Genomic DNA, 25973 nt, shown 5'->3' on the forward strand with positions numbered 1-25973 from the left:
TGAAGGTTGTAATCCATTTACCTTTATTAAAAAATTCGGTTTGTAGAAACATTGAAAAGAGTTCAGTACTTGATTAAATGTTCAGCACCATTGTTACAAAATCATATTCATTGCATTTCCCTTCATCTCCATAGCACATATACAAATGTAGGCATTCAGTAGTAAAACAAATAAATTACAAAGAAGAATACAGACAGTAATGTATTTGACATCTACATCTGTCTTAAATTGGCCATATACCATTCAGTCTTTCATAGGCTTTCAATTTCATTTGGGTTTTTTTTAGTTTTCATCATTGCTCCCATGTAATAAACATTACAAAAGTACAAAATGTAAAAACACATATACAGTTTCTATGTGTAGTCATTTTTTAGATTACCTTTCATATTTTTTACACACAATGAACCTTGAGGCAAGTTTGCAAACCACTTAATGCTATAGTTGCAGTAAGCATCTGTATGCTCAGGTTTGGTTCCATATAGACAGAAAGAGAAATATGTTTTTGAAAAGTCACGGATAAATATATTTTTTGTATGAATGCTATGAGATTTTTGAAATGTTACATGCATCATCACTGCAAACTGTCGTAAAATGAAGGCTGCCCATATGTAAAATGTTTATGAAATACCAATGGTTAAAACAAAACAAACAAACAAACAAAAACAGTCACAGAGACAATCTAAAAAAATCTGATAAGCAGAAGTATGGTAAGTTTGTTTTAATATTCCAACAGAAAGATTACAGTACAAAAAGTCTAGAATTAATTTGCAGTTATCTAACAAGTGTTAAATGTTGCACTAATGGGGGTCACTTAAAATACAGTGTCTTCTGTTAATGTTTTTACAGTCTTCCACTACAAGGTAAAATATCTACACACAGAAGTGTGCACAACTGATTATCTCTCTACCTGGCATCATATTTTGCTCCAAATCCAGCATCAACCCAAATAGTCTTACAATCAACTCAAACTAACATGATTGCCCTCGATTTAATTGAAATAATTTCTAACTGCACTGAAAGATTCATGTTGTAGCTTCTATGTAAAATGCCCCTGAATGACTCAGAGCCCATATGTTTATTTAGTTGAAAGCATAATGTTTGCAAGTGTTTCATTATATAAACAGTGCAATTGCTGTTTTGGATTTAATGATGGCACATTCATTCAATCCATTTTAACATGACAATACTTTTCACTCCAAGGCTTCATACATTTATGTTGAAATTATCCTGCCAAATGTTTTATTCATTTATATAATTAATTCATTTATTTATTTTTACATGGGGTACAATAAATATCCAGAGAAAGACGAATGGACATATTGTCCAGCATAAAGTCCTGCTGCTTGATCAGATGGAAGCTGAATATGTACTGTATCTCCTGTCTGTAGTGGCAGTACTGCACTTCCTGATGCTTGATCTAGGAAGCCCTTTTTGTATTCATCATAAGTGTACATTACTGGTTCATTGTTTCTGTACAGTGCAACCCAAACATTGGCTCCTTTACAATGAACGTGGTAGGCAAAGTAATAGATTCCGGGTACATTGCAGGTAAAGACACCTGTTTGTGGATTGTAGTTCTGACCGCCATTATACAAGATTTTGTTGAAGATGACTGGACTACCAACTGGAGGGAAAGGGTTGGTAAGCTGTGCTGTGAACGCTGGCATTTCAAGTCCATTCCTACCGATAAGGTCTGCTCCATTCTTCCCTTTACCCTTCTGGCCTTGTTTCTTACCATCCAAACCCAATTCGGGTAGAATCTGTGTGATGTCTGGAGGCTGAGCAGGGGGGCCAGGAGGTCCTGGTGGGCCTGGTTGTCCTGGCTGTCCTGGCTGCCCAGGGAGGCCGCCACCTCCTGGTTTTCCTGGAGGTCCAACAGGTCCTGGCAAGCCTGGTTTTCCTTCACCAGGGTAACCTGGTTTGCCTGGACCCCCTGGTTCACCTCTGTGTCCTGGAAGGCCAGGGGGTCCGAGTGGTCCACCAGGGCCCATTAGACCTGGAATTCCTATGGGTCCTGGAAAACCTTTATCACCTGGGATTCCATTTTCACCCTTGAGTCCGGGCTTTCCTGGAATACCTGGAAGGCCAGGTAAACCTTTGTGTCCATTTTCTCCTTGTGGCCCGAGTGGTCCTGGGACACCTCTTGGTCCTGGTTGGCCTAATTCCCCTGGATATCCCGGCTTTCCTGGAAGGCCAGAAGGGCCTGGCTCACCTTTTGGGCCTGTAGGACCCTTTGGGCCTCCATTTCCACCCTCTCCTTTTAGTCCAGGGAAACCAATTCCACCAGGAGGTCCCATGTGTCCTGGAAGGCCTGGAGGTCCACTAGGTCCAGGTGGGCCAATCATCCCTGGAGCGCCACCATGACCCTTATCACCTTTTGGACCTGGTTGACCAGGTATACCACCATGTCCTTTGTCACCTTTAGGACCTGGATATCCTGGTTTTCCAAAACCAGGTAACCCTGGTCCTCCAGGGAGGCCATGTGGACCAGGTTCCCCCTTACCACCAGGAAGTCCTGGTTTTCCAGGCAACCCATCTAGGCCAGGTTTCCCCATGCCAGGAAAACCAGGTGGTCCAGGTTCACCCCCTTCACCTGGTGGACCAGCCAGTCCTGGTTCTCCAGGGCCTCCTGGTTTTCCTGGTCCTCCTGGGACTCCTGGAAGACCATTTAACCCAGTTTTTCCCAAGCCTGGCAGACCTGCTGGCCCTGGTGGTCCAGGAGGACCTGCTGGCCCTTTAAGTCCAGGCAATCCTGGAAGACCAATCCCTTTGTCTCCTTTTGGACCGGGAATTCCAGAAATTCCTGGTAGACCCTTGTGACCTGGTTCGCCACGACCCCCGGGCTGGCCCGGAAGTCCTTGTCCACCAGCTTTTCCTATACCCGGTAGGCCTGGAGGACCTGGAAGGCCTGGGGGCCCTGGCAATCCAATTGGTCCTTCTCCACCACCTGGGCCCAACTCTCCCTTTGGTCCAGGTTGTCCCATCCCTCCAGGTTTACCTGGCATGCCTGGCATTCCTGGTTTGCCAATTCCGGGGTAGCCTTGTGGGCCAGGTGGGCCTGGCTTTCCTGGGGGGCCTGGCATGCCATGGCCTGGCTGCCCTGGAGGACCTGCTGGGCCAGGAGGTCCTGCTGGTCCTACAGGTCCAACATCACCTCCATTTCCTTTCTCACCTCTAGGAACAGTCTCACCTGTGGAGAATGGCAAGAAAACACTCTGTTACATTATTCCAATACAATTATTTACATCTTTACACCTTTAATTTATATTGGGTATTTTAGCATGGTAAGTTCACTTTTAAAAGGGTATTTAAATGAGACCAAAGCTGTACACTCAATACAACCCTGCATACCACTACTGAACCCTTTGGCTGCTGTGTGAAATTCCGGTGATTAAATTCATTAAGAATGTTGTTTCGCAATCAGATACGTATTTCATGGCAGTGTACGCAAAGCATGCGTCTAGTGCTTACTCTGTGCCTACGTGTTTTATGTGTTTTAACCAGTGATATTGTTCAATACAGCACCAAACCTCATCAGTAGCTTGCTTAGGGTCTCTACACATAAAACAAAGCACCAACAGGGCTCTACAGTGCGCCCATTTCACTTGCACATGCGAGTAAAAATGATGCCGTGCGAGTGCAAAAAAATATTTAGGCGCACTGGTGCGAATGACTTATAACCATGTCAATGTTTGTCTACAAAATACACCGCAACATCGAGAAACTTTACTGGTGCAAACCATAGAATCACGTCGCGAATGCAGCATAAAAACTACACCTCCCATCAACGTTAGCAGTTTCGCGTTGTGACCCGCTAGTAGTCGCTTCTATCAAATCCAAGAGCGCACAGAAAATGCGGAAAGTTAGACTAGCCAGCCAAGATGCAAAGATTGAAGAAATCAGTTCTTCTATCCACCGAAGTCATCGGATATAGGAGGAACAGGATGAGATTCTGAGGATGCAGTGAGAGAAGGAAAGGTAACCTAACATGCCTTTTAGCCCAGTTGACGTATTGGCTGCAATATGCAAAATATAGCTGTAGCGAACAGGCACAAAAGTAGCCTCCTGTAATACTCCCATTTTATTCAAAGGTAGAACGCTACTGACAACTCCAGGCTTCCACGCACGCATGCTTGTTTACACCGAATACAAGCTGAAGTGCAAAACGAAAGTAGGTCTAACGTTTGCCTACTGCCCCAATCAATGCAGATATTTCAAATAAAAAATAAAAGTATAATATACTTTTTATTATACATATATATAAATCCTGTGTCCTGTAGCCTAAATGTTGTCAGTCATTCTTAATATTCGCAATTGGTGCACTGGCATGTTTAACTGTTAGCTGCAGTGTAATGTTAGATTATGTCTAAGTTAAGTACAGAACTGACTGTGCGCCCAAATTTTTGTCTGTGCTCTTAATTTTTTTAACTTGGGCGCACAAGTGCTGGATAAAAATGTTAGTGTAGAGCCCTGACCAACAACCTAGTCAACCTAGTTCTGTTTATTACAGAAGACTGTTAAGAACCCTTACCAACTGTCCCCTTACCAGAACCGCAGTCGGATTCTTAACCCTTAGAACCCGATTGACGCAAAGTGCTTCAAAAAACACACCCTTTCTTCTCTGTTAAATTGCTCCGGATCTGTTCATCGCAGCAAGATGAAACCTTTATTGCATGACAGAGCAGAAGTGGGGCTTTCCAAAGAGACTACACACTTGTCTGTACGATCAAGTATAAAAATAAAAAAATCATGAAATTAAATCAAATTGCAACATATTTACAGTCTATACTTCTCTGCGTTCACCTGCGCACCCATTACTCTCGTTTGAATTACTCGCGAACCCGTGATCGCATAGATATGGCAAGCATATCAGATGAAAGAGGAGACACAGGGCTATCCATTGGTACCATGTATATCGATCCTTCTGGCTTATAAAAACAGACAAAGTGACTGCAAAATAACGCAATAATAACACAAACCAACGCTGCACACCCATTACTCTCGTTTGAATTACTCGCGGATCCTTGATCGGATAGATATGCCACGCATGTCAGATGAAAGAGACTCAGAGCTATCATTTGATACCAAGTACATCCTTCTGGGTTATAAAACAAACGAAGTGACAGCAAAATAATAACTTCATATTGCTGGACTTACCCCACGTTTTTGTCTGTTTTTGTGGCAAAGCATAATCCTAATCCGGTTTTGAGATCCTAGCAAATTCCTGCATGGCATCCAATTCAAGGCTCACATTGCATCCCAATTTGTTCAACAAAGAAACAGCTTTTTTGCCTTTACTTTGTTCATGGCAATCCAGTAAAAAGTTGAGAATCATTATGAGTGCATACACCATAGCCACCATAGAATTTAGTTTGATCTACTGCCCTCTGGGAAGAGGTACAGAAGCCTGCGCTCCCGCACTACCAGACTCACCAACAGCTTCATACACCAAGCTGTAAGGATGCTGAACTCTCTCCCTCCTCTCCCTCCTCCACCCTCAGCTACATAACATCCTGGACATTGGACCCACAATGGCCGCCTGCACTACTCCACTTGCACACTTGCACACTTGTACACTTTACAACTTGGTGTTGTTGTCCTGAAAACACAACACTTCTGCTGCTCTTACATAACTTGCACCACTATGCCACTTTCTTTCTTACTTAGGTCAAACAGAACTACCCAAGCCTTTTATTGGCCTGACTTTTGCACTAGTATTTTATTGACTGTCTATGCACAATTTCAACCAAATTTTGCTGCTCTTATTTTTCATTATTATATGTGCCCTCTTATTTACTTATTTACTTACTTTTTTGTTTACTTGAATGTTATGTTTGTCTGTGGACCTAAATTGGTAAAATATGTCTTGTCTTCACCGTGGGATAGTGAGAAATGTAATTTCGATCTCTTTGTATGTCTGGAACATGTGAAGAAATTGACAATAAAGCTGACTTTGACTTTGACTTTGATAGAAAGGTCATTTAAATCACTAAATAAAAAAATGGCATTTATTTCTGTAAATCACACACCACATATTTCTGTAAATTGCTCAGCCCCAGAGTATCCCTCCAACATGGCAATTATATTGCCCGTTTCAGGACAGTCTGCCCTACACACACATGAAATGCATGTAGAGCTATGAGCTTGCTGTGGTGAGATACATGTTGAAATATAAGAATTTTTATAATAAACTTTATGTTTTAATTCTTTACAAATCAAAATAAAATCAATGCTAGTACTAATACATGAAATGATGGCAGATATGTATAGCCTAGACTCTGCTGAAAAAAACAATATATAATATGTGTGTGTGGCACTTACAATGACCAGAATAAATCCTTATGAATAAAGGTAGTGAAAATGCCCTAAAAACAGCTTAGGATTCTAAGGGTTAACAGCTTAACAGTTGTGCCTAGTGCTCACCAAAATCAACATTTATTCTATCTAATGACATAGAAAACACAATGGAATATGACTGTCAACTCATTTGAATGTCACTCAGCAATAGGATGACATCAGAAAAAATGTGCAGTGGTCTCTTAATGTTTTTCCGGAGCTGTATAAAGTTTATATGAATTCCGAAATATGAAATAGAAACATATGACATAAGCCAGCTATGCCTCAAAGACGGTGCATTTAGTAGTTGGCTCAAGCCCATCGCTAACAATCGGTATCAAGATTAGTACAGATCAAGAAGATCGGTACTGCATGGGATTCCGTCTGTGTCGCCTCCAGTTCCACACACAGTGGGTTCAGATCAACCTCCACCTTGAAAGCGGAGGTCCTGTGGGTGTTTGGCTAAAAATGCGTCAGCCAAATGTCAGCCATGTAATGTAATGCGTTGAAAACTGTGAACACCACTCATACAACGGGAACAAAGATCTTGCCAAACTTTTCCAAACAATGTTCCCAGACTCTAACATTGCCAAAAAATATTTTGAAGGGAATTTTAATGACTGAAGTTATTTTTCGTAATTCGTGTAGGTCATAAATTTAAATCATAATGGTCATAAAAAGCCATTAAAAAGTCTTAAATTTGACTGACTGAACCCTGCAGAAACCCTGCTCTAGCACTTATCAAACTAAAATGACACCCATGAGAAGAGCCACTCTGAAGTATTATAAATAACCAAAAGTGTCATTTTATCACAACATAGGCACGCAAATTATGTTATTTTGTCACCTATGTGTGAAATACAGTAGCATAGTTTTTACAAGCACTTAACCCAACGTTACTGTTTTCTTTTAACTTGTCATTTGTCAGGCACAATTTACATTTTTGTATCAGTTGATATGAAAATGATATCCTGATCAAAGTAATATTTTAAATTGTTGTCAAGATACAGATCTTGAATTATGCCATTTTTTTACGCCATGTTTTTCCAATTGAAAAAACTGAGAAAATCATGTTTGAACTTACAGGTTACAGGTAGGATTTGCAAGTTGTGAATAATATTTTTTGTAACTTTACATTTTTATTTTGACTATGAAACTTATTTTGAATGATTATGATTATGATGTCTTTTCTTTTATATAACATCAGAAAACAAAAAAAATATATTTTCAATGGATTTTGAAGTAATCTACCTGTATCTCAAAATTAGAATGTGCATCTTTGGACTCATTTTGCCAGATCGGGTCACACAAATATATTTCAATCTGAAAGGGAGACTACACCAGGCACATAACTGAAGCGCTCAGTTAGCATTGCTGCAACAAATAGCTTAAAAACTAATTGTTAAAAAAATACACTATTTTTTTGCTATACGCGAAAGGAGTGCTTACGTTGTAGACCCAGGTAGCCCTGGTGTGAGAGTTGACTTTCTAGGCCTGTTTTCAATTGCTGGTGAAATACCACTAGTGAAATGTTCAAAAACTGTTCTTGGTCTTATAATCAAAGAATATGATGTATTGATATGAAATAGAAAATTGTATTATAAGACACAAATATAATATAGAATATGGACTAATGTCATGTGATAAATGAGTTAGCATAGAACTTGTTTCGTGTAATCTCAGAAAAGAGTTCCAGAATGATCGGTCACCTTTTCCTTTTCCTTTGCCCTTGCCCATGGGAATTGGCATCTGCGGGTGGGGATCTTCTCTGTACTGCGGTAGGATGGGCATCTCGTTGCCATATGGGATGTGGTGCATGTCCTTGCCTAGGTATTGCTGTTGGGGATACGTCTCCTTGCCATGAGGCATATGAGGTATCTGTGGCATGGGCTGGTGCTGCTGGGGCAGGTGTTGCTGCGGCAGTTGCTGCTGTGGCAGCTGCTTATGCCCGTAATACGCTCCCGCGTGGACATGGGTGACCACGTAAAACTGGCAAACCACAAACAGCAGGTGAGCTGAGGGCAGAGCCCCTGCCATGTCCTGAGGAGGGATGAGGAGAGAGTATCAGTAGATAGATAGATAGATAGATAGATAGATAGATAGATAGATAGATACTTTATTGATCCCCAGGGGAAATTCAAGAGTAAGAATAATCAATTCTTCAAGAGTAAGAATAATCAATAGCGATAACACCAAGTTAGGTTCAATTGAACTATATCTGATTGGACAAGAGGCATTCCATGACTGGCAGTATCCCAGGACATCCCCAATTTGACTCCTCACTGCTAGAAATCACTCCACATTTTGCATTGAGTTGTCTGATGTTACATCTATCTATAAAGCAAGAAGCGTCTGTGTGTTTGTGTGTCTGTGGCACGCATATCTCGCTGACGTTTGTCAGACTGACCTAAGATTTTGTATGTGGCTTGCGCGTGGCACAAAGGTGTGCACTCTCGATTTTGAAGATTTTTGAATGCATATTTCAAACTATGCTTATTTACGTAGGACGTTTATCGCTGCACTGCACTGTTTCCAAGGGGACCAGTTTCAGGGGAGCTCCACCCCATTGATCGTGTACTGACAGCTCTCACTTTGATGATAGTCAGTCGCAATTTAAAAAACGGATTACTCGGGAACCGCTTGTGGGTTAAGATGCAAGATGATTATCATGTCTGACCTCAACAATAAAGACTCCCTGTATGCAGTTTGCTTGCATAAAATGATTAGGCTGATTTTGCAACAACACGCCAACAAACACGGGTGTGTAGTAACCACTCAAAATAAAAGTATGTGCAATAAACTGATGCTTCGAATAGCCCAGGCTACTTTGGACTTGAGACTTTGACTAAACAAACGACAATTCCGACTGCAAGGTCCCAAATTGAAACGAGCGATAGGCTAATGCCACATAGCTAGACAACAACAAGTGGCAGACTGAGCGACGTCACTTATGCTAAAGACTGTTTTTGAGTCACATCGTTGCAAATTTCAAACAATGATGCATCATTCCACAAAATGGTTTGTCTTCAGTATTAGGAGGTTATTCAGTAAGCTTAATACACATTTAGCCTGAACTCAAAACAGTTGTTAGGCTTATGTCATTCTTATCTGTAAAAATGTACACTATTAGAGGCCACATTAATTATAGGTTAAGATATTATAATATTCAGTATACATTATTGAATGCTTAGCTGGAATGATGTTTCCCTATCATCCTATTTTTAAAGCAGGCATACCTGTGGGTATGTAATTGGGCTATGGGTTTTCTTCAGGAATGGCATGTTTGAACGGGCACTGCACTAGTTCCATCAATTCGAAATGAGAGACCAGCGTTTTTCATACCATAAAGTTTGAGGTATTGAGTGAGAAAATGGAGTAGGGCAATTCTATTGTTCTATTCTATTTTATTTAATAGTGTTCTCCCCCGGTGCTTGTGGTTCAGTCCAACCAAAAGCTCAAAAAAGGAAAATTAGAAAATTGACGCATCATTTCAATTTTTAACTTCTGAACAGAAAACCGCAACTGTGCTCAATTGAAAATCAAAATATGCAACAATAACCCATTTACTGTGCCGTCCTAAAGAATGGATAACAGATTTTTAAGCCTATTTTTATATTTTTTCATGTGAATTCTGCAAATAGAACATAGCACTGCAAAGCGTTACACGGACCTTGAAGCAGTTATTAGCTTCTACGCGGTACAGCTCTGGAACTAACTGATGGATGACATCAAAAATGCCCCAACTGTGGCCAGTTTCAAATCTAGAATTAAAACCAAACTGTTCTCAGATGCTTTCTGCTAACAAATGCATTTCCTGCTAATCAGACTACTCATCATTCCTTGTATTGTGTATGCCAAACCATGAGATACTGTGTGACTTTCACAAGTGGAATGCTGGTTGTGTGCCGAAGATAATCAAAGGCGGACAGAGGTTTTGTCCCAGTAATAACCTGTCCTGTAGAGAGACTGTCTGATGGTCAATGTTTTTTTTGTTTTTTTCAGGCTTTGTTTGGTTCAGCAGGTCGCTAAATTGTTTACAAAGTTGTTAGCTGTGTTCCAGTAATCAGAAGTTGTTGTGCACACTCTGTACAGTTTGTAATGGCAATGTCATTTATAAAAGAATGTTACTAATCTTTTCATCTCTCAATTAGAAAAAGGCTCGGAACAGTGTAACCGGAATGTAAAAACAATGTTTCTGCTCAGAATGAATCAAAATGAAAAGCATTCTGGTTTTAATCCCTGCTTTAATCCCAGTTGTATCACACAACACAATGGCAATTTAAATGTATTCAGAATACAGTTACACTGATCAGTTCATTTTAAATCATCAAAACATGTAGGCCCTGGCTTTTAAAACTCAAATTCAAATTCTGTTTTAACCAAAAGTGGCTCGCTCTCTTTTTTATAAAACCTCTCACAGAATGTAGAATGTAAAATTAGTTTTGTTGTATGCCAATAGGGCCTTTATCCAGCCAGCATGTTTTAGGCCAGTATAGGTTCTTGTCGGACATATAGGCATAGGCTAGTTCATATTGAAAAAAGTTATACAATTTGGAACTCTAGCTTTTCCCCACCGCAGTCTTTTAATGCCATCTAATCATAACATTAGCGTGCACAGTCTGCACCATGCTTAAGCCCAATACAAATCACACCAAAGATTCGCGACAAGATGAGCTGCAACATTCTATTAACCAGCAACTTGGTACAACATTCTAAAATCTTGCAACTGTGCCTAGACATGGTGAATGCTTTGCGACGGCTGGCAACGACGTGCAACATCTAATTCACACCGCTGGAACTCCTTTCTGCAATGGTTTAGTGTCATTGCGAATCTTTGGTGTGAATTGGGCTTTAAACAGACAATCTGACGGGTTTTAGAAGATTAAATACAACCCGAAACTAAAAAACAGACCAGGCCTCTATTGGAGACCGGTCTTTAACCCAAATCTGTAGCCACGCTAGATTCTGTACACAATTGTGGATAGTCATTCACCAATCTGACAAACGAACCGGGTGACGTTTGCAGTGTGACGCGAAAACTCAAGGCAGGAAACTTCCTGGAAACTTGTCAACAAACGCATCGTAAAAGCCCCAATTTCCGCCTTGTACCGTGGGCGAAAGTAATAGAATCATGATAATTCAAAAATAATTGAAGCTTATTTTAATTGGCTATTAATTGATATCAACAATCTTGACACAAGACCTATAATAAACAGCCCAGTAAAATACGCTGACACTACTGCATTGTTTCCAGTGTATTTCATAACCTCCTGTACAACCTACCTGTGGGTTAAACTGTTAAGCTGCTACAATTATTTAACTAAAGGACGTTGTGAATGTTTCAAATAGGCTAAGCTGTCAAAAAGGGCCGTCTTATTCTTACAGGCTAATATACAAATGAATTTGCAAAAAAAGCGGGACAGGCATAATTTTCTCTTTAAAAATACTCATGGTTAGTGGTCGGGTTAAAAACTAGCATCGGGCAAGTTCAGGATCTCTGGATCTGTGTTGGCTTTACACAATCTACTGGCGTCTATCGGATATCCTAATCTTTGAAACATTTTAAGTAGTTTTCATATAGTAGTGTTGGTTCCCAAGTGCCACCCCAATAAAAAGCCTGGACCCAGCTGGCCACCCCTATAAAATAATCCTGGCTCTGTCCCTGCGTGAAATATTTGTTGACATAAGCCCCTTTCAGACATACAATGAAATGTGGACATTATCTGCCCCGTCCGGATGTCACGCGGGTGAATGTAGCCTATGTCTGAACACAAACGGGTAAGACCAGGGTTTCCGTTGTCCGGTAGCAAGCATCTGTCGTGGCATTTACTCAGTTACAAGATGTGACAAATAAGACAAAGTGACCAATTAAAGCGACCGCTCCATTAAAGCTTTCAAAAAAGCCAGGGAACGCTATGTTCAACATCTGATAGATGCCTTGCAAGATCGGTTCCCCGAGGATTACATGGATCTACTTCACTGCCTCAATGCCCTTCTGAACCCCTCTAGATATCCGCAGACACAGAGTGGTAAGTAGGAGCTGTTAATGTATTTTAGCCTTATATACAGGCCTATTTATAATAGGCGCAGCATTCTTTTGTAGGCCAATAATTCCAATATAGTTCTCACCTATTATATTATAGCTCTTCAAGAATATGCAGAACCAACGATAAGAAGGATTATTCGCCGAGCACTGAGTCTGCGGACACCATCCTCTTATCGATGCCGTAAGTCTGCGTTGAGATGCCCTCGCTGTCATGACACCGCTCCGTGGCGATGGAGGATTGCATTTCTCCACAGCCTGCAAAGTCCTCATATGTGACCCTGGATACATTTCGTTGAAATCAAATATGTGACCCTGCAAGGCGAAACCAGTCGTTTTGGTAAAATTTACAAAATTAAGTTAATGTGCTCACATGAACAGCCATTGACTAAGCTTTCCAACAATATGTATATCGAGGGTATTGCAAAAAGTATCGCTAAGATAACCGCATCCAAAGTTGGCATGGTTCTCCTGTCATGATATGCCAGAAGAGGAGAAAATCACCTTTTTAAGTAAATTGTCACGTGCGATAGTGTGAGGACACAGCTACTATTAGCCTTACGGTAGCGTGACTTTTGAAGCGGATGACTGACTATGTCCAGTTTTATCAACCGAGTGAGTGTCTTTTTCTGTCCCCTAGTTAATACCAGGGACGGTCATAAGGTGTCACTATAGAATATAATTAATGTATTTCGGGGGAAGTAAGGGGACAAGAAGTTCTATGTACACAGATTGTGTAGGCCCACTTTTAAAATGTGCTACTGCTACGTCAATGGAAAACTTCTCCTGTGCGCAAGACGACTGGTTTCGCCTTGCAGGGTCACATATTTGATTTCAACAAAATGTATCCAGAGTGGCCCAAGCTCGCCAAGATAGCCTGTGTTATCCCTGTCTCAAGTGTTCCTGCAGTGAGGGGCTTCTCGCTGCAGAATCGGATCAAGACGAAGCAGCGAAGTCGCCTGGCAGAGAACAAGGTTACGCGGCTTATGCGCATTGCAAGTTGTGGAGAGACACTGGGAAGTTTTGATTTTAAGTTGGCAGCTGCACAATTCAGCACTGTGAAACAGAATGAAAAGTAGCCTAAAATGACGTGAGACAATGCCAGTGAGACTGAGTCATTTGTTTGTTACAGTTAATTTGACAAGGAGTCCTTTAATCCGCAGCATCACGGTGGCCAATTTAAATGTTACAAGCATAATACGAGACATACAGAGAGTGTATAATTAAGTTTGCTTGAGTAAAAGCAATTGTTTTATTCAGATTTATTTTATGTGGGGAAGGGGGATTGGTTTGTTATTATATGATTGTGAAACCATAGTAAAAACAATTCAGGCACTTCACTAATAAGGTGTTATTGACGCAAATTGGACGTTCATGTTTTTTCCATCTATTTCAAAGTTAGGCCAATAAACATGTTGCATTCTATACGGCCTGATTATGTCATTCTTTAAGCTACATAGCCTGCCTCCAGTTTTCCTCAACTTGACTAATTAAGAAGCGATATTTGACCAGCATATAATTTGACCAGCATATCATATCAGCGATATTTGACCAGCATATCATTGCTGTCTGGCACTTTTCCTAAGTCACTGAAAACAGCTGTTGTAAAGCCACTTCTCAAGAAGAATAACCTGGATGCCTCCATGCTAAACAATTACAGGCCCATATCCAATCTACCTTTTATTGGCAAAATTATTGAAAAAGTAGTCTTTAATCAATTAACCACCTTCCTAACATCAAATGGGTATTTTGATTACTTTCAGTCTGGTTTTCGGGCAAATCACAGCACTGAAACAGCTCTCATTAAAGTTTCCAATGACATACGCCTCAACACAGATTCAGGTAAAACATCAGTCCTAGTGCTACTGGACCTTAGTGCAGCATTTGACACTGTTGATCACAATATTTTACTACACAGACTAGAACACTGGGTTGGATTTACAGGCATAGTTATCAGCTGGCTAAAATCATATCTACAAGAAAGGAGCTTCTTTGTTGCCATCGGAAACTGTACCTCAACACCAACGCCCTTGACCTGTGGTGTTCCCCAGGGTCGATCTTGGGGCCACTATTATTCAACCTCTATATGCTCCCACTTGGACAAATCATTCAAAATAATTTGATTTCATATCATAGCTATGCAGATGACACACAAATTTACTTAGCTCTATCACCAAACAACTATGGTCCTCTTGAATCTATGTGTCAGTGTATAGAACAAATCAACACCTGGATGTCTCAAAATTTTCTTCAGCTGAACAAAGAAAAACTGAAGTAATTATATTTGGTAAAATGAGGAAAGACTTAGGGTTGCCACTCTCCTTGACACAAAAAGGGTTGAAGGCAAAGGATACTGTTAAAAATCTTGGTGTATTAATTGACAGTGATCTAAATTTCAACAGCCACATGAAAGCGATAACTAAATCAGCTTTTACCACCTCAAAAATATTGTCAAACTCAGAGGGCTGATGTCAAAACATGACTTATAAAACTCATTCATGCATTTATCTCCAGCAGGGTTGATTACTGCAATGGACTGTTCACAGGCCTTCCTAAAAGGTGATACAAAATGCAGCAGCTAGGACTCTAACAAAACTAAAAAGAAATGACCACATTACTCCAATTCTTAAGTCCTTGCACTGGCTTCCAGTAAGTCACAGAATTGACTTTAAAGCACTATTGCTTGTTTATAAATCAGTAAATGGAGCAGGACCTAAATACTTGTCAGACATGCTTCAGCAGTACACACCTTCTCGTCCTCTCAGGTCCCAGGTGAAAAACCTGCTAGTAAAACCTACAGTTAGAACTAAACATGGTGAAGCAGCTTTTAGCTGCTATGCGGCTCAGCTATGGAACCAACTTTCGGATGACATTAAAAAGGCCCCAACTGTAGCCAGTTTTAAATCTAGACTTAAGACCAAACTGTTCTCAGACGCTTTCTGCTAACTGTGCCGAGTTACAAATTCTGAATCTGCCTCGATAATTATTCTACTTTGTCTTTTACTACTTTTTTTACTACTTTTGCCTTTGTTTTGCTTACTAATTATTCTTTATTTTTTAAATGATTTTACCTTGTGTTTTATGTTTTCTTTTTATTATGATCTTTACCTTTTAACTATTCTTTGACTAAATTGCCCTTCTATGCTTTTATTTGTTATTATCGTTTGGTTTTGTTTATGTAAAGCACATTGAATGACCTCTGTGTATGAAATGTGCTATATAAATAAACTTGACTTGACTTGACTTGACTTGACAGCATATCATCAAAATGTCCGGAAAACGAAATCTCTGCCGTTCATTTTGGAAACGCTGGTAAGACGCAGGTAAATTCACACCTTTGTGTAATAAAAAAAAACAAAAAACAATTTGTGATTTTATATAGAATTTAAAATAAATGTCCAACATCCAATTTAAAACCAACTTTACCGCGGTTATGCACACATCCACTACTGTCCGTGAACACAGTCAAAAAGCAAGCCAAGATAACAACCATTGCATCGCAATTTAACTGTGGGCTATGGGCAGATTGTCACGATAGCCAGACAGGGGTCATCCCTATGTTCCCCGCTCGGGGTTAGGGTTATAGTTAGGGTTTTAAAAAAGGGTCCCATACAAAGCGGGGGAACATAGGACCCGGGAACATAGGTATGCTCCCGCCAGACAGGCTTTTGGCTACCACATGTATGAGGACGATAAGGAAAGAAAAGACAACTTTTTAAAAGGACAACTTTCAATCTACAGGATCTTCTTGCGAATGCATCTTTGGGCAAGTGGGGCCGACACGGAAACCCATTGCACTTTTAAGGGAAAATAAAAAAAAACATGTTTTCAGACCTTCTTTTCGCATCAACAATTTGGAATTGCCTTATTATAATCATTAATCATCATTATTTTAATTTAAAAAAAAAATAATTTTAAAACCTATATTGTGCACCATACTGACAGTAGCCTATAGTGGGTCAACCTCCTCACCTAAACCACCCGGACTATTTATTCATGTATTGAATACCCGGACTATTTATTCCAGGCCATGTCCGTGCGTGAGGGTCATGTTTGAACACTCGAGTCCGCGTAAGATCCAGACCCAATTACCAGGACATTGTCCGGATGCCATGTCTGAAAGCAGCTATAATATATGAAGAGACCTTTAAGCCACTTGTCTGGTTGGCTGAGAAATTTATTTTTATGCACCATTAAAAATACATTTGGCTTCAACAAATTGTGCAAGCATCTAGCTATGCAGTTTTACAATACTTAAAATGTATTATATCATTGAAGTGTCCTTTTTGTGGTGGTGGTGATGGGGCGTTGCCATGAATAACCTAAAACTTAGTAATAGTAGTACCGTAATAGCACAATAGTAATAGTAAGCCCAACATAGGCCATCATGTTTCCATTACAAATGACAGAACTGAATGTGTGGGTAAGCTGTAATCTGTATGCTTGTGTGTGTGTGTTTGTGTGTGTGTGTGAGACAGAGAGAGAGGGAGAGAAAGAGAGAGAGAGAAAAACTATATATATATTTTATCTCCAGTTTTAATGTATTTGGAGAGTAAAGTTTAAACACATTACCAGTGATGTGTGTTCTCCATGAAGAGGACGTCTCACCAAGCACATCGCGCGATGTTCGAAAAACACGTAAACGGCGGTATGTCAAAATGTCTATGTTGTCACTTTACTTGTATAGTCCGCCTAAAGACTACAGATGCTCAGAAGAATCATATTATCAACAAACTATCTGTTGACACCCTGTTAACATGATTAAGAGTGGAGATTGGATTTGTTTAAGTTTAAGTATTATTCAACAACAATTTTAGAAACTGAATATGAATCTTGATGATCTTTAGTCTCTGTGGGCGGACTATCCAAGTGATGATCTAATCTAGAACAGAATTATAATGATGAGGAGATCCATTACTGTCAGTCGGCTCATTCTAAAACACTTGCACAATTACAGCACTGTCAGTTCAGGAGCCAGTCAATTCACAGAGGTGTTGAAAAACACATATTGTGCAGTAAAGCACATACGGAGGCGTTTTATAACTTAACAAGCATGCCAATGTCTAATTAGGGTTCTAATGTAATGCAGCATCAGCAGCACTTCATCCTAGCGAGGGAGAAAAAAAAAAGTTCTGACAGCCCCCCACACACACACACACTCCCCTCCCTTTAAAAATGGGTCATTTAGATGATGAGTTACACATGCAGTAAATGCAAGAATCTTTCTCTCTCTCTCCATTTGTCTCCTCTGTTGAGTGTTACTGACAGTGGACTGCTACCCAAATGAAAGGTTGAAGTGTTGCTTGTGCAACCCAGACACCGGGCTTCACCTCTGGTTAAGCTCATTTTGCACACGAGTGAAGAAGACATGGATTTAACACAGGACCTTAATATGTAAAGGGGCACTCAGGTGCACAGAGTAACATTGTAAATCATTATGGTGAAGAAAAAAGACAATGGTGCTCTCTTCAGTGACTGAGCACGCAATCGGAACAAAATTCAATTAATCAATGTTAACAGCACAGCCATATAATACACGTCAACAAAGTGGAATCTTTGTGAACTTTTATTCTTGAAAATCCTCCAGGTCACACCACAGATGGATTGTGTCTGCACTTCATAGTGGCAGGATATAAAAATGTTGCATATCTTATTGGTCTCGATACATATTTGATAGAGTGCCCCTATTTGATGGGAACCGGAAAAATTTCAAAACAAAACAACTTTGTGCCGGAAAATGTCATTCTTTCCTTCATGAGAGCATTTTGGAAATGATAACATAATGTGGTACCTGTTAAAATTGATTGAAACCGTCACACAATGCTTGATTGTTAATGTGTTCATCATGTAGTATTTCATATATTTAAATAGATACAATGTTTACATGGGTAATCTATTTAATGGGTGGATAAAAATAACAGGACAACACAGAATATGCACATGTTGTCACATACACATGTTTACCAGATTTTGTATGCTTACCAAAATATTTGACATAAAAAAAATTAAATATATATACTTTACTGCCATATATTTTACACTATAAGCACATGCAGTATACACATACTTTGTGTCCCATCTTACTGTAAAGCTATTTTTGGCTTTTGGCCCTTCCCAACAAATTATATCTCCTATACTACTGACAAATTCTATCTCCTATACTACTGACAAATTCTATCTCTGTCCTGCACAACTTTCAGGTGAATGTGAGATTCTGCACAGAACAACCTGGTCCCAAAGACCTGCTAGTTGGGGAATAACTGATGAATGGGTTTGTCCACTAGGGGGCCCTGATCGACATGTGGCTGTGGTTAACATTGTTAGGGATTTTAAACAGCAGGTATGCAGCCAGGTGCCAACATATAGCAGCTTGCAGCAGCATCACTTATGATCCAGGAAATATTAAGCTAAACAATCCATAAATTATAAACAATGTGCAACCGGAATATTTACAATTCATCTGTTTAAAAACTAGATACATAAACTTTCTTATTAAAGATTACATATCAGTTAATAACTATATGGGAAGCTCCATGTGTAATTAGTTTTAATAAAATTTGTAATAAGAAAAAACTGAAGAGAAAAGTGTTCCTTGCTTTGACCACTAGAGAGCATAAAAGATGCATAGTACTATTCAGACACATACTGCTCCCATGGGAAAATATGAACAGTCCTGAGAGAATTTTACAAGCTGTGAGCTATAATATGTTTTTCTGTATGTGTGTTACTAGAATGTTAACGAAAAAAGCATCTGGTTCAGGAGGAGACATTATCATCCACGTATTATATCCTCCACATTCAAAACAGTTTGGATATGCACAGCTATACGGTGTCGTCCAAGCTGTGGTCACCCAGCAGTGAAAAAATATTTCACTTGCCAAACGGCCAAGTTCCACACTGGGCCAAAGCTGATGGCTTTCAACTCTGGGGTGCTCACTAAGTGCTCCTCTCCTCCTTCCTTACCTCCCTCACATCCTTCCGTTTTGCCTTCGCTCGTCTGCAAACTACAGGAGAGTCAAGTCTTTCCACTCCTTTCTGTACACACGGTGCAGCCTTCTTAATGAGCCATGATTACCATCGCTAAAGTATGTCTGTCTTGTGTTACCACAGGATTTCACAGTCCAATAGGGCCGGGTGAAAAAGAATGCGTGGTGGTATGAAGCATTTGCTTCCTCAGATCAGCCCTTTTGTGTTGTGTTGTACTGTATAAAGACAACGTAAAACACAATGCTGCTTACTCAACGGATCAACCAAATGATCTAATAATCTGATTAATTAGCTGATGTTTCGGGCACCTAGATAGATAGATAGATAGATAGATAGATAGATAGATACTTTATTGATCCCCAAGGGGAAATTCAGGACTTCATTGACTCTGATGAAGGTCTGACTGACTCATCAAATAAATTGGTTGATATGTTGAGTAAGCAGTGTTGCATTTTTTTTTTTCTTGCTCTCAAGCTATACTTTGCAAAAGATCTGCACCTGCAGTATAACTTATCAAGGTGTGCAGCAGGCTCCTGTCTATCCTCTGTGATTGAAGTATTGAGTATGCTTCCTTTGAAGTATTGAGTATGCTTCCTTTGAAACGGTTAGTTTTTCCGAAACTTGTCAAGTATTTTTTTTTAAGTAAGTCTACTTTCATTTAATTAGAAATGCATTGTTTTATGTAACATCATTTGATTTATTCCCTTTGAAGGCAGAGCTATGAACACTAACTCTGACATAACAAGCATATCCTACAAAACATCTGTTCATGGAAACTTTGTACACACACTTCCAGACACATAGAGCATCCACCGACAGCACCTCACTGGCACACTTTGTGGGAGCCTCTGATTCATGTGGATGCGAAAGGAGACATGCTGGTGGACCGGTTTGCATGATGGCAAAGGATGTAACACAAAATCATCAAAGTCTTAGAGAGGAGCTCCTCCATAATCCTGTCAGTCTCGCCCACAATGCTCACAAAACAATCAACCAAAATGGTGGTGAAAAGACAGCACCTTTGATAAACATAGTGGGTTGAGTTTTAAATCAAATTAAATCACAAAACACAAAAAAAATGCAAAATACACCTCAATCTATGTCCTCAGTCTACTTCTAGGTAGATTACTTACACTATTATGTAGTTCATGAGGAAATCAGCTAAGCTGGTTAAGAAATGAAAGCTCAGAGGCATACGCCATCTTACCCTCAGCGTGGCTTTGTCCTACTCAGTCCCGTGGCCCCCCCTGTGGAGTGTGGTGAGCTCGCGTCCGGCGTTTCTGGCACGGCGTCACGTCTCTTGTCCTGCTGTCGACGGGTGACTGTGGGCATGAGTTGCGCCCAGGCAGCAGGTCTCGGGGGAAGCCGCTGCAACCCTGCAATCATGATGGATGAGCGAACAGGCTGCACTTTGACTTTTCTCGACCCGATGCTACTTTAACACCGGGCCTCCAGCTCAGCCATGGCCCCTGTAAAACTTGGCTTATGTTCAGAGAGGGCCTCAATCAATGTATTTTTTTCTATCTATCTACTCTAGTCACTATTTCTGCATAAATACATTTCAGTTATCCTCTCTCTCTCTTTCTGTCTATCGATTCATGATGTCTCATTCGTGATGCAACTTTTTTCAATAGTTTTTCAAAAGTATTCAATTAATTCATCCACAATTAGCATCAGGAAAGAATGTCTGTTTCAAATTCACATAGATGAGAGATGAATGACCTTGGTGTAAAGTACACAGTAGATACGTGCTGATCTGATACACTAGTTCTTAAATGTAAAAAAAAAAAGAAATGTATGGGCTCCAGGCAGATTTTGACTGCAAACTGTGACTTTGCACATCTGTCTCATGGTACATTGCTGCAGATATCACTGGGCTTTGTTCCCCTGTGAACAACACATGCTTGTGTCACTCAGCCCATCAAACTGCATTGCTGAGAAAGGCATTGCCTTCCATGGGTCACCTGTCAGTGATTCATGAAATTCAATATACTGTATAATCGTGAATGTGATTAATTGATTATTCAAATGGAGTATCCCCAGTATTCCCTAAACTTCACTAAGTAAATGTACTAGTTATGTTACATTTATGATCAGTAAGTACAGTATATAAAGGGTACCGCAAGAAGACTTCACAAACCCAGTCACTCAAGTGAGCATGAAGAGTTACATTTACGTAATCCAGAGTCTGTGTGCACTGGAAGAATGTTGTGTGGACTGAAGCAATGAGGTTGAATAGGTGAGAGGACTGAAGGGCTATTAAAACCAGATAAAAGATATGCAGGACATCAATAGACAAATACTTGGGAGACTGACGGTCTCACAAGCTGTGTTGGGAGTAAAACGTAATGAGCATGCCCGACCTTACAGTGGCGCAGTGAATCAATCGGCATTAACCCAATTGGTCTATCCAATTGTGTGCAGAGGCGTGAAATACTTTTGTAAAGATGTAAAGTTATTTGAAAGTGACATTGAAATTAATGGGGGATAATAGCATGGTAACTCTAAGTGGTCACACATTAACCTCAGACCCATCCAGAGGTGCGTAGCTTTTTGAACGTTCACCTACTCCTCTTGGTAATGTGGTAGTTATCATGCCTTGTACCCACTAGGCTACTAAGAACATTATGATGGGGGCATTGGGGTAATAGAACTCTTTTATTATCAATATTAAGGACTCCTTTCTTTATAGCTTGAACAAAACTGCATAGATGTTGAGGTGATGTGTTTCTGTTGTTCTAGAGTGGAGCTCCACACCGCTCTCGAAATGTAGGCTAAGCTTTTGGTTCTGGAAATTACGTTTTCTCTCCTCGAAGACCAAGGTAAGAAATGGTTTATAGATGTGAGTTCTAGTCTATGTGCAGGTGTGAAAGATGTATCTATATCAAAGCGGAAGACCTCAGTTAGCGAAGCTGACAGAAAAACCATCCTATCCAGACAGAGGCTTGATTTTAAATGCAACACATCTGCAAAGCCAGGTGGGACTTAACACTCTGATTGCTGTTTCTGGCTATGCAGTTGATGGAAACTCAAGAGAGTGGGCAAATATGCCAGACATTTTCCAGTTACCTATAACTAGCCAACAAAGGCAAATATGCCTTATTGTGTCTATTGTGTTGTTCCGTCCCACTACTTATTAATCTTAGTTATTTTGAGCATAGTGATTAATAACATTTTACAGTTGCCCCCATCCACATGTGTCACAGCAATGCTAAAATAATATAGCAGACAGGTAAAAAGCAGACATAATTTTCAGCCCAACACTGCCCACAAGACACTTGAAATGCAAGAAAGACACCAATGTCCAGATACAATTTAGGTTCAATCTAGAAATGTGTAGGCCACACCAGTTATTCGATGCCCAGCTGACATTGTGAACTGGCCAGTGGAAGACACAATGGTGCCAATGACATCAGTTATGAAGTCTTCAAAATGAATGGTGGCTATTCAACCAAAGTCCAACACCTGGAGATTGGAACCAACATCTGGAAATATGAAGGTAGATTAGAGGGTCTAAAGGGTATCCAGGGACAAATCCAAAACATTTACAAGTGCCCCACTGGGCAATATTGACAGTGATCTGCAAGTTGTGCAAGTGCTTCCAGAAAAAAACGGCAGAACGGTGGCATCTAATGAACAGCTACAATAGGAAACAGAAAAGTCAACCTCCTAGAGGCTTGAAGTGATGCAATAAGACAACAGTCCTGGTCATATGGTGTGCATAAGTTTACAAGATTTGTTTTAGCAGACAGGTTTAGACAAGGTCATTTTCATGGCACAATCTCCATAAGGTCAAATGCATGTGACTTTCATTCTTCATTTATCCAGTACCACGGACAGAGCCACCCGTAAAAAGCAATTGGAATGACATGGGTCGAATTCAAAACATATGCTTATTTGTTGTATTTGATTAAAATGAGTGTAATAATCAAAGCTCATAAGGAATTAAAATTCGCGTACAGCGTCTCTTAAAGTAACACAACTTAGAAATTCCTAGAAAGTCAACTACTGTATAGAAAGTCAATTACCATAGAAAGTCAACGTAGTGCAAAGGGGGGTCAAGAAACGACCAAAGCCATGTGACACAGTGAAATACCAGGAGTTCTGGGTATGCATATCATTCAACCACATTGTCAGTATAGCATCAACATGAGGTTGAAGATGTTATTCTAAGGTAAAGGAACTGCATGTGTTATTTATTGCCTATGAAATGTTCTAAATTATGCTTAACACATGGTGTATATGACCAATAAAGATTCTTCATCTTTAATTTCAACTACAAAAATGAAAGGACCTCACATTTACCAGTAATACAATTGTTGCTAAGAAATTCTTCAACAACATGAGAGAAAAAAAACACATTAAGTCACTAAAGTCTTTAACCTAACTATTTTTCCACAGACACAACTGCCGTGCTTTTTACTCAAAACAGTGGATAAACCTGCCAACCCTGCCTGGTGCCATGTTATGTTGCCATGGGAACAGGCTCTCTCTTTCTTGATTTTAGTGGAAACGAACAGGTAGCCTACCAAACAACTGAAGAAACAAAGTAAAAACAAATGTCCCTCCTAATTTCCCTGTCCCAAAAAGTTTCTTCCTGGCTTAACCCAATTTCAATATTATTAAACGGTATTAGCACAGCAAAAAGATTCTCAGGATGATAAATTCAATTGGTATTGCCTAAGCTTGAGTCAATATAGTACATAGGTCTCCAGTCACCAGGGGACTCTAATGTGTATAATCAGCTGGGTGAACAGGTCAGAGGGACCTTGTGTGGTTTTGCCTCACCTAAATGACTGACTTTTTTTGTTATTTTTCTGGTGTATGTGCGAACCTCAACTTTACAATATATTATTCAAGGTAACCACATTTTTAGTCATCATTATTCTGGAATTCCAGCCAGATGTATAGTAATTAAAAAAAGAAAACATGAATAAGAAAGCATTAAGAAAGCAAGAAACCTTCATTTAACCATTACCAGTGTTCTTGGTCACTGAAAGCATTCACGTTGCCTTTTCTTGCACTCAGCCAAGCCCCCAAAATACAGACATGGGCCAAAAACTAGCAATTCTGTTGTGACGAAAAACATGGAAAATCACTGTGAGCTCAAAATGTCTCTTAAGTGCGGTGGACCCAGAATTCAATATTTGAGCCTTGTCCAAGCTCCAAGGGTAACCTCCCTGCTCACTCCCCTTGTTTATTTATCAATTTCACATGGCTGCAATAAAATTCTCACTTGGTTCCCCAAGGCTTACATTGAAACAACAAGTGTGTCAAAATATCCATGCTACTTATCTGTAAGGCAAACCCAGTGAAATATTTAGGAAAATAAAACACAAAAAAACACGGAATGTTACAATAGTATTGCCTTCGGCAGAGTGAGGATGAAAGACTGAAAAAAATAAAAAAACAGAAACAATAGAAGATGTCTATGAGAGAAAAGACAGCAAGAACGGGGAGACTGTGTGTGTGTGTGTGTGTGTGTGTTTGTGTGTCTGAGAGAGAGGGGGGGGGGGGGGGGGGGCAAAGAAAGAAAGAACAAAATTTCTTTACTCTTCTCAGCTGCCAACATTTACAACCACAGCAGTTGTCTGGCTGGTTATAAGCCATTGCTTTTATCGCCCTGCCGGCATCTGAGTCTAAAATAATCAAATTTCCATTTCTTCCCCGAGTGTCCTGACTGCTTCCAGATGCTCTCTTCAATCTCTGATAAACAATCTCAATCACATTTTGAATGTCAGCTATGCTATTTGTTTTGCACGTACATGTTCCTGGGACTAATTGTCTGTGATCTTTGATATGCGTTGGGATGTGTAATGTTTGTTTTATTGCCTCTTTTGTAATGTAAACAGAACTATGGGAGATGTTAACAGAAGCGGGATTTGAGTCTAGCTCCTGATGTCTGGCTTGCGATGCCAAATTGACACCATGAAGCAGATTTAAACGCAGCTAAAGTGTAAATATCTGGAGGAGGCTTTTCAATCTTTCCCCTCAGCAGCTGTGAATGAGCTGTTTCATTCAGTAAGTGGTCCCAGACTTGTACAGACGAGTAATGAAGATTTTCAATGCAATCTTGAATGCTCTCAGATGGTGGCAGATAAATGTCATACTATGGAAAAGATTTAAGATTTAAGTTTTAAGATATCTTAAAAGGTCTAAAACACACACACATACACACACACACACACATACAGATATGCGCAAAGTCGTTATAGTATAGAAACAACATGTAGAACAAGATTTTGTTAATGTTCCCAGAATCCTATGTCATGGAAAATACTTTAAATACTTTCAAGGCTGGACAGGTGATTGGACTGTCCTTTTACATTTATTTTCACTGGGATATGCTGTTTCTTGTGTTTTTCTTGTGTTTTGTGTTTCTAGCTTTATTTTCACTTCCACCTTTTTTTTTTTTTAGAAGCTTCTGTTTTTAAATGAAAGGCAACATTTTGAAGCTATTGTAATCTCATCTGCAGAAATCTCATTTTAAGAGAGTCTGACTAAATTGTCTTCTCGGCGTCTGAGTCATTTCCAAACATGCGCAAAGAGGAAAAAGAAAAAAAAAAGCTCACGCTCCGAGCCCACACGAAGCGAACACAGAACACAG

At 39.9% G+C, this 25973-nt stretch overlaps 1 protein-coding gene across 2 annotated transcripts in view; it reads right to left on the minus strand.

Moving 5' to 3' along the window:
* The window catches only part of LOC125288701 (collagen alpha-1(VIII) chain-like), a 30691-nt gene continuing 4718 nt past the window's right edge, over nucleotides 1–25973 (minus strand). For both annotated transcript variants that reach the window (XM_048235264.1, XM_048235265.1), the window contains 3 exons: nucleotides 20574–20742; nucleotides 8046–8376; nucleotides 1–3190 (listed from right to left, as the gene is read on the minus strand). In XM_048235264.1, the coding sequence (XP_048091221.1) occupies nucleotides 1275–3190; nucleotides 8046–8373 (2244 nt within the window). In that variant the 5' untranslated portion in view covers nucleotides 8374–8376; nucleotides 20574–20742 and the 3' untranslated portion in view covers nucleotides 1–1274. The remainder of the gene's footprint in view (nucleotides 3191–8045; nucleotides 8377–20573; nucleotides 20743–25973) is intronic.

Source organism: Alosa alosa, chromosome 23, assembly GCF_017589495.1.
Source record: "Alosa alosa isolate M-15738 ecotype Scorff River chromosome 23, AALO_Geno_1.1, whole genome shotgun sequence".
Lineage (NCBI taxonomy): Eukaryota > Metazoa > Chordata > Actinopteri > Clupeiformes > Clupeidae > Alosa > Alosa alosa.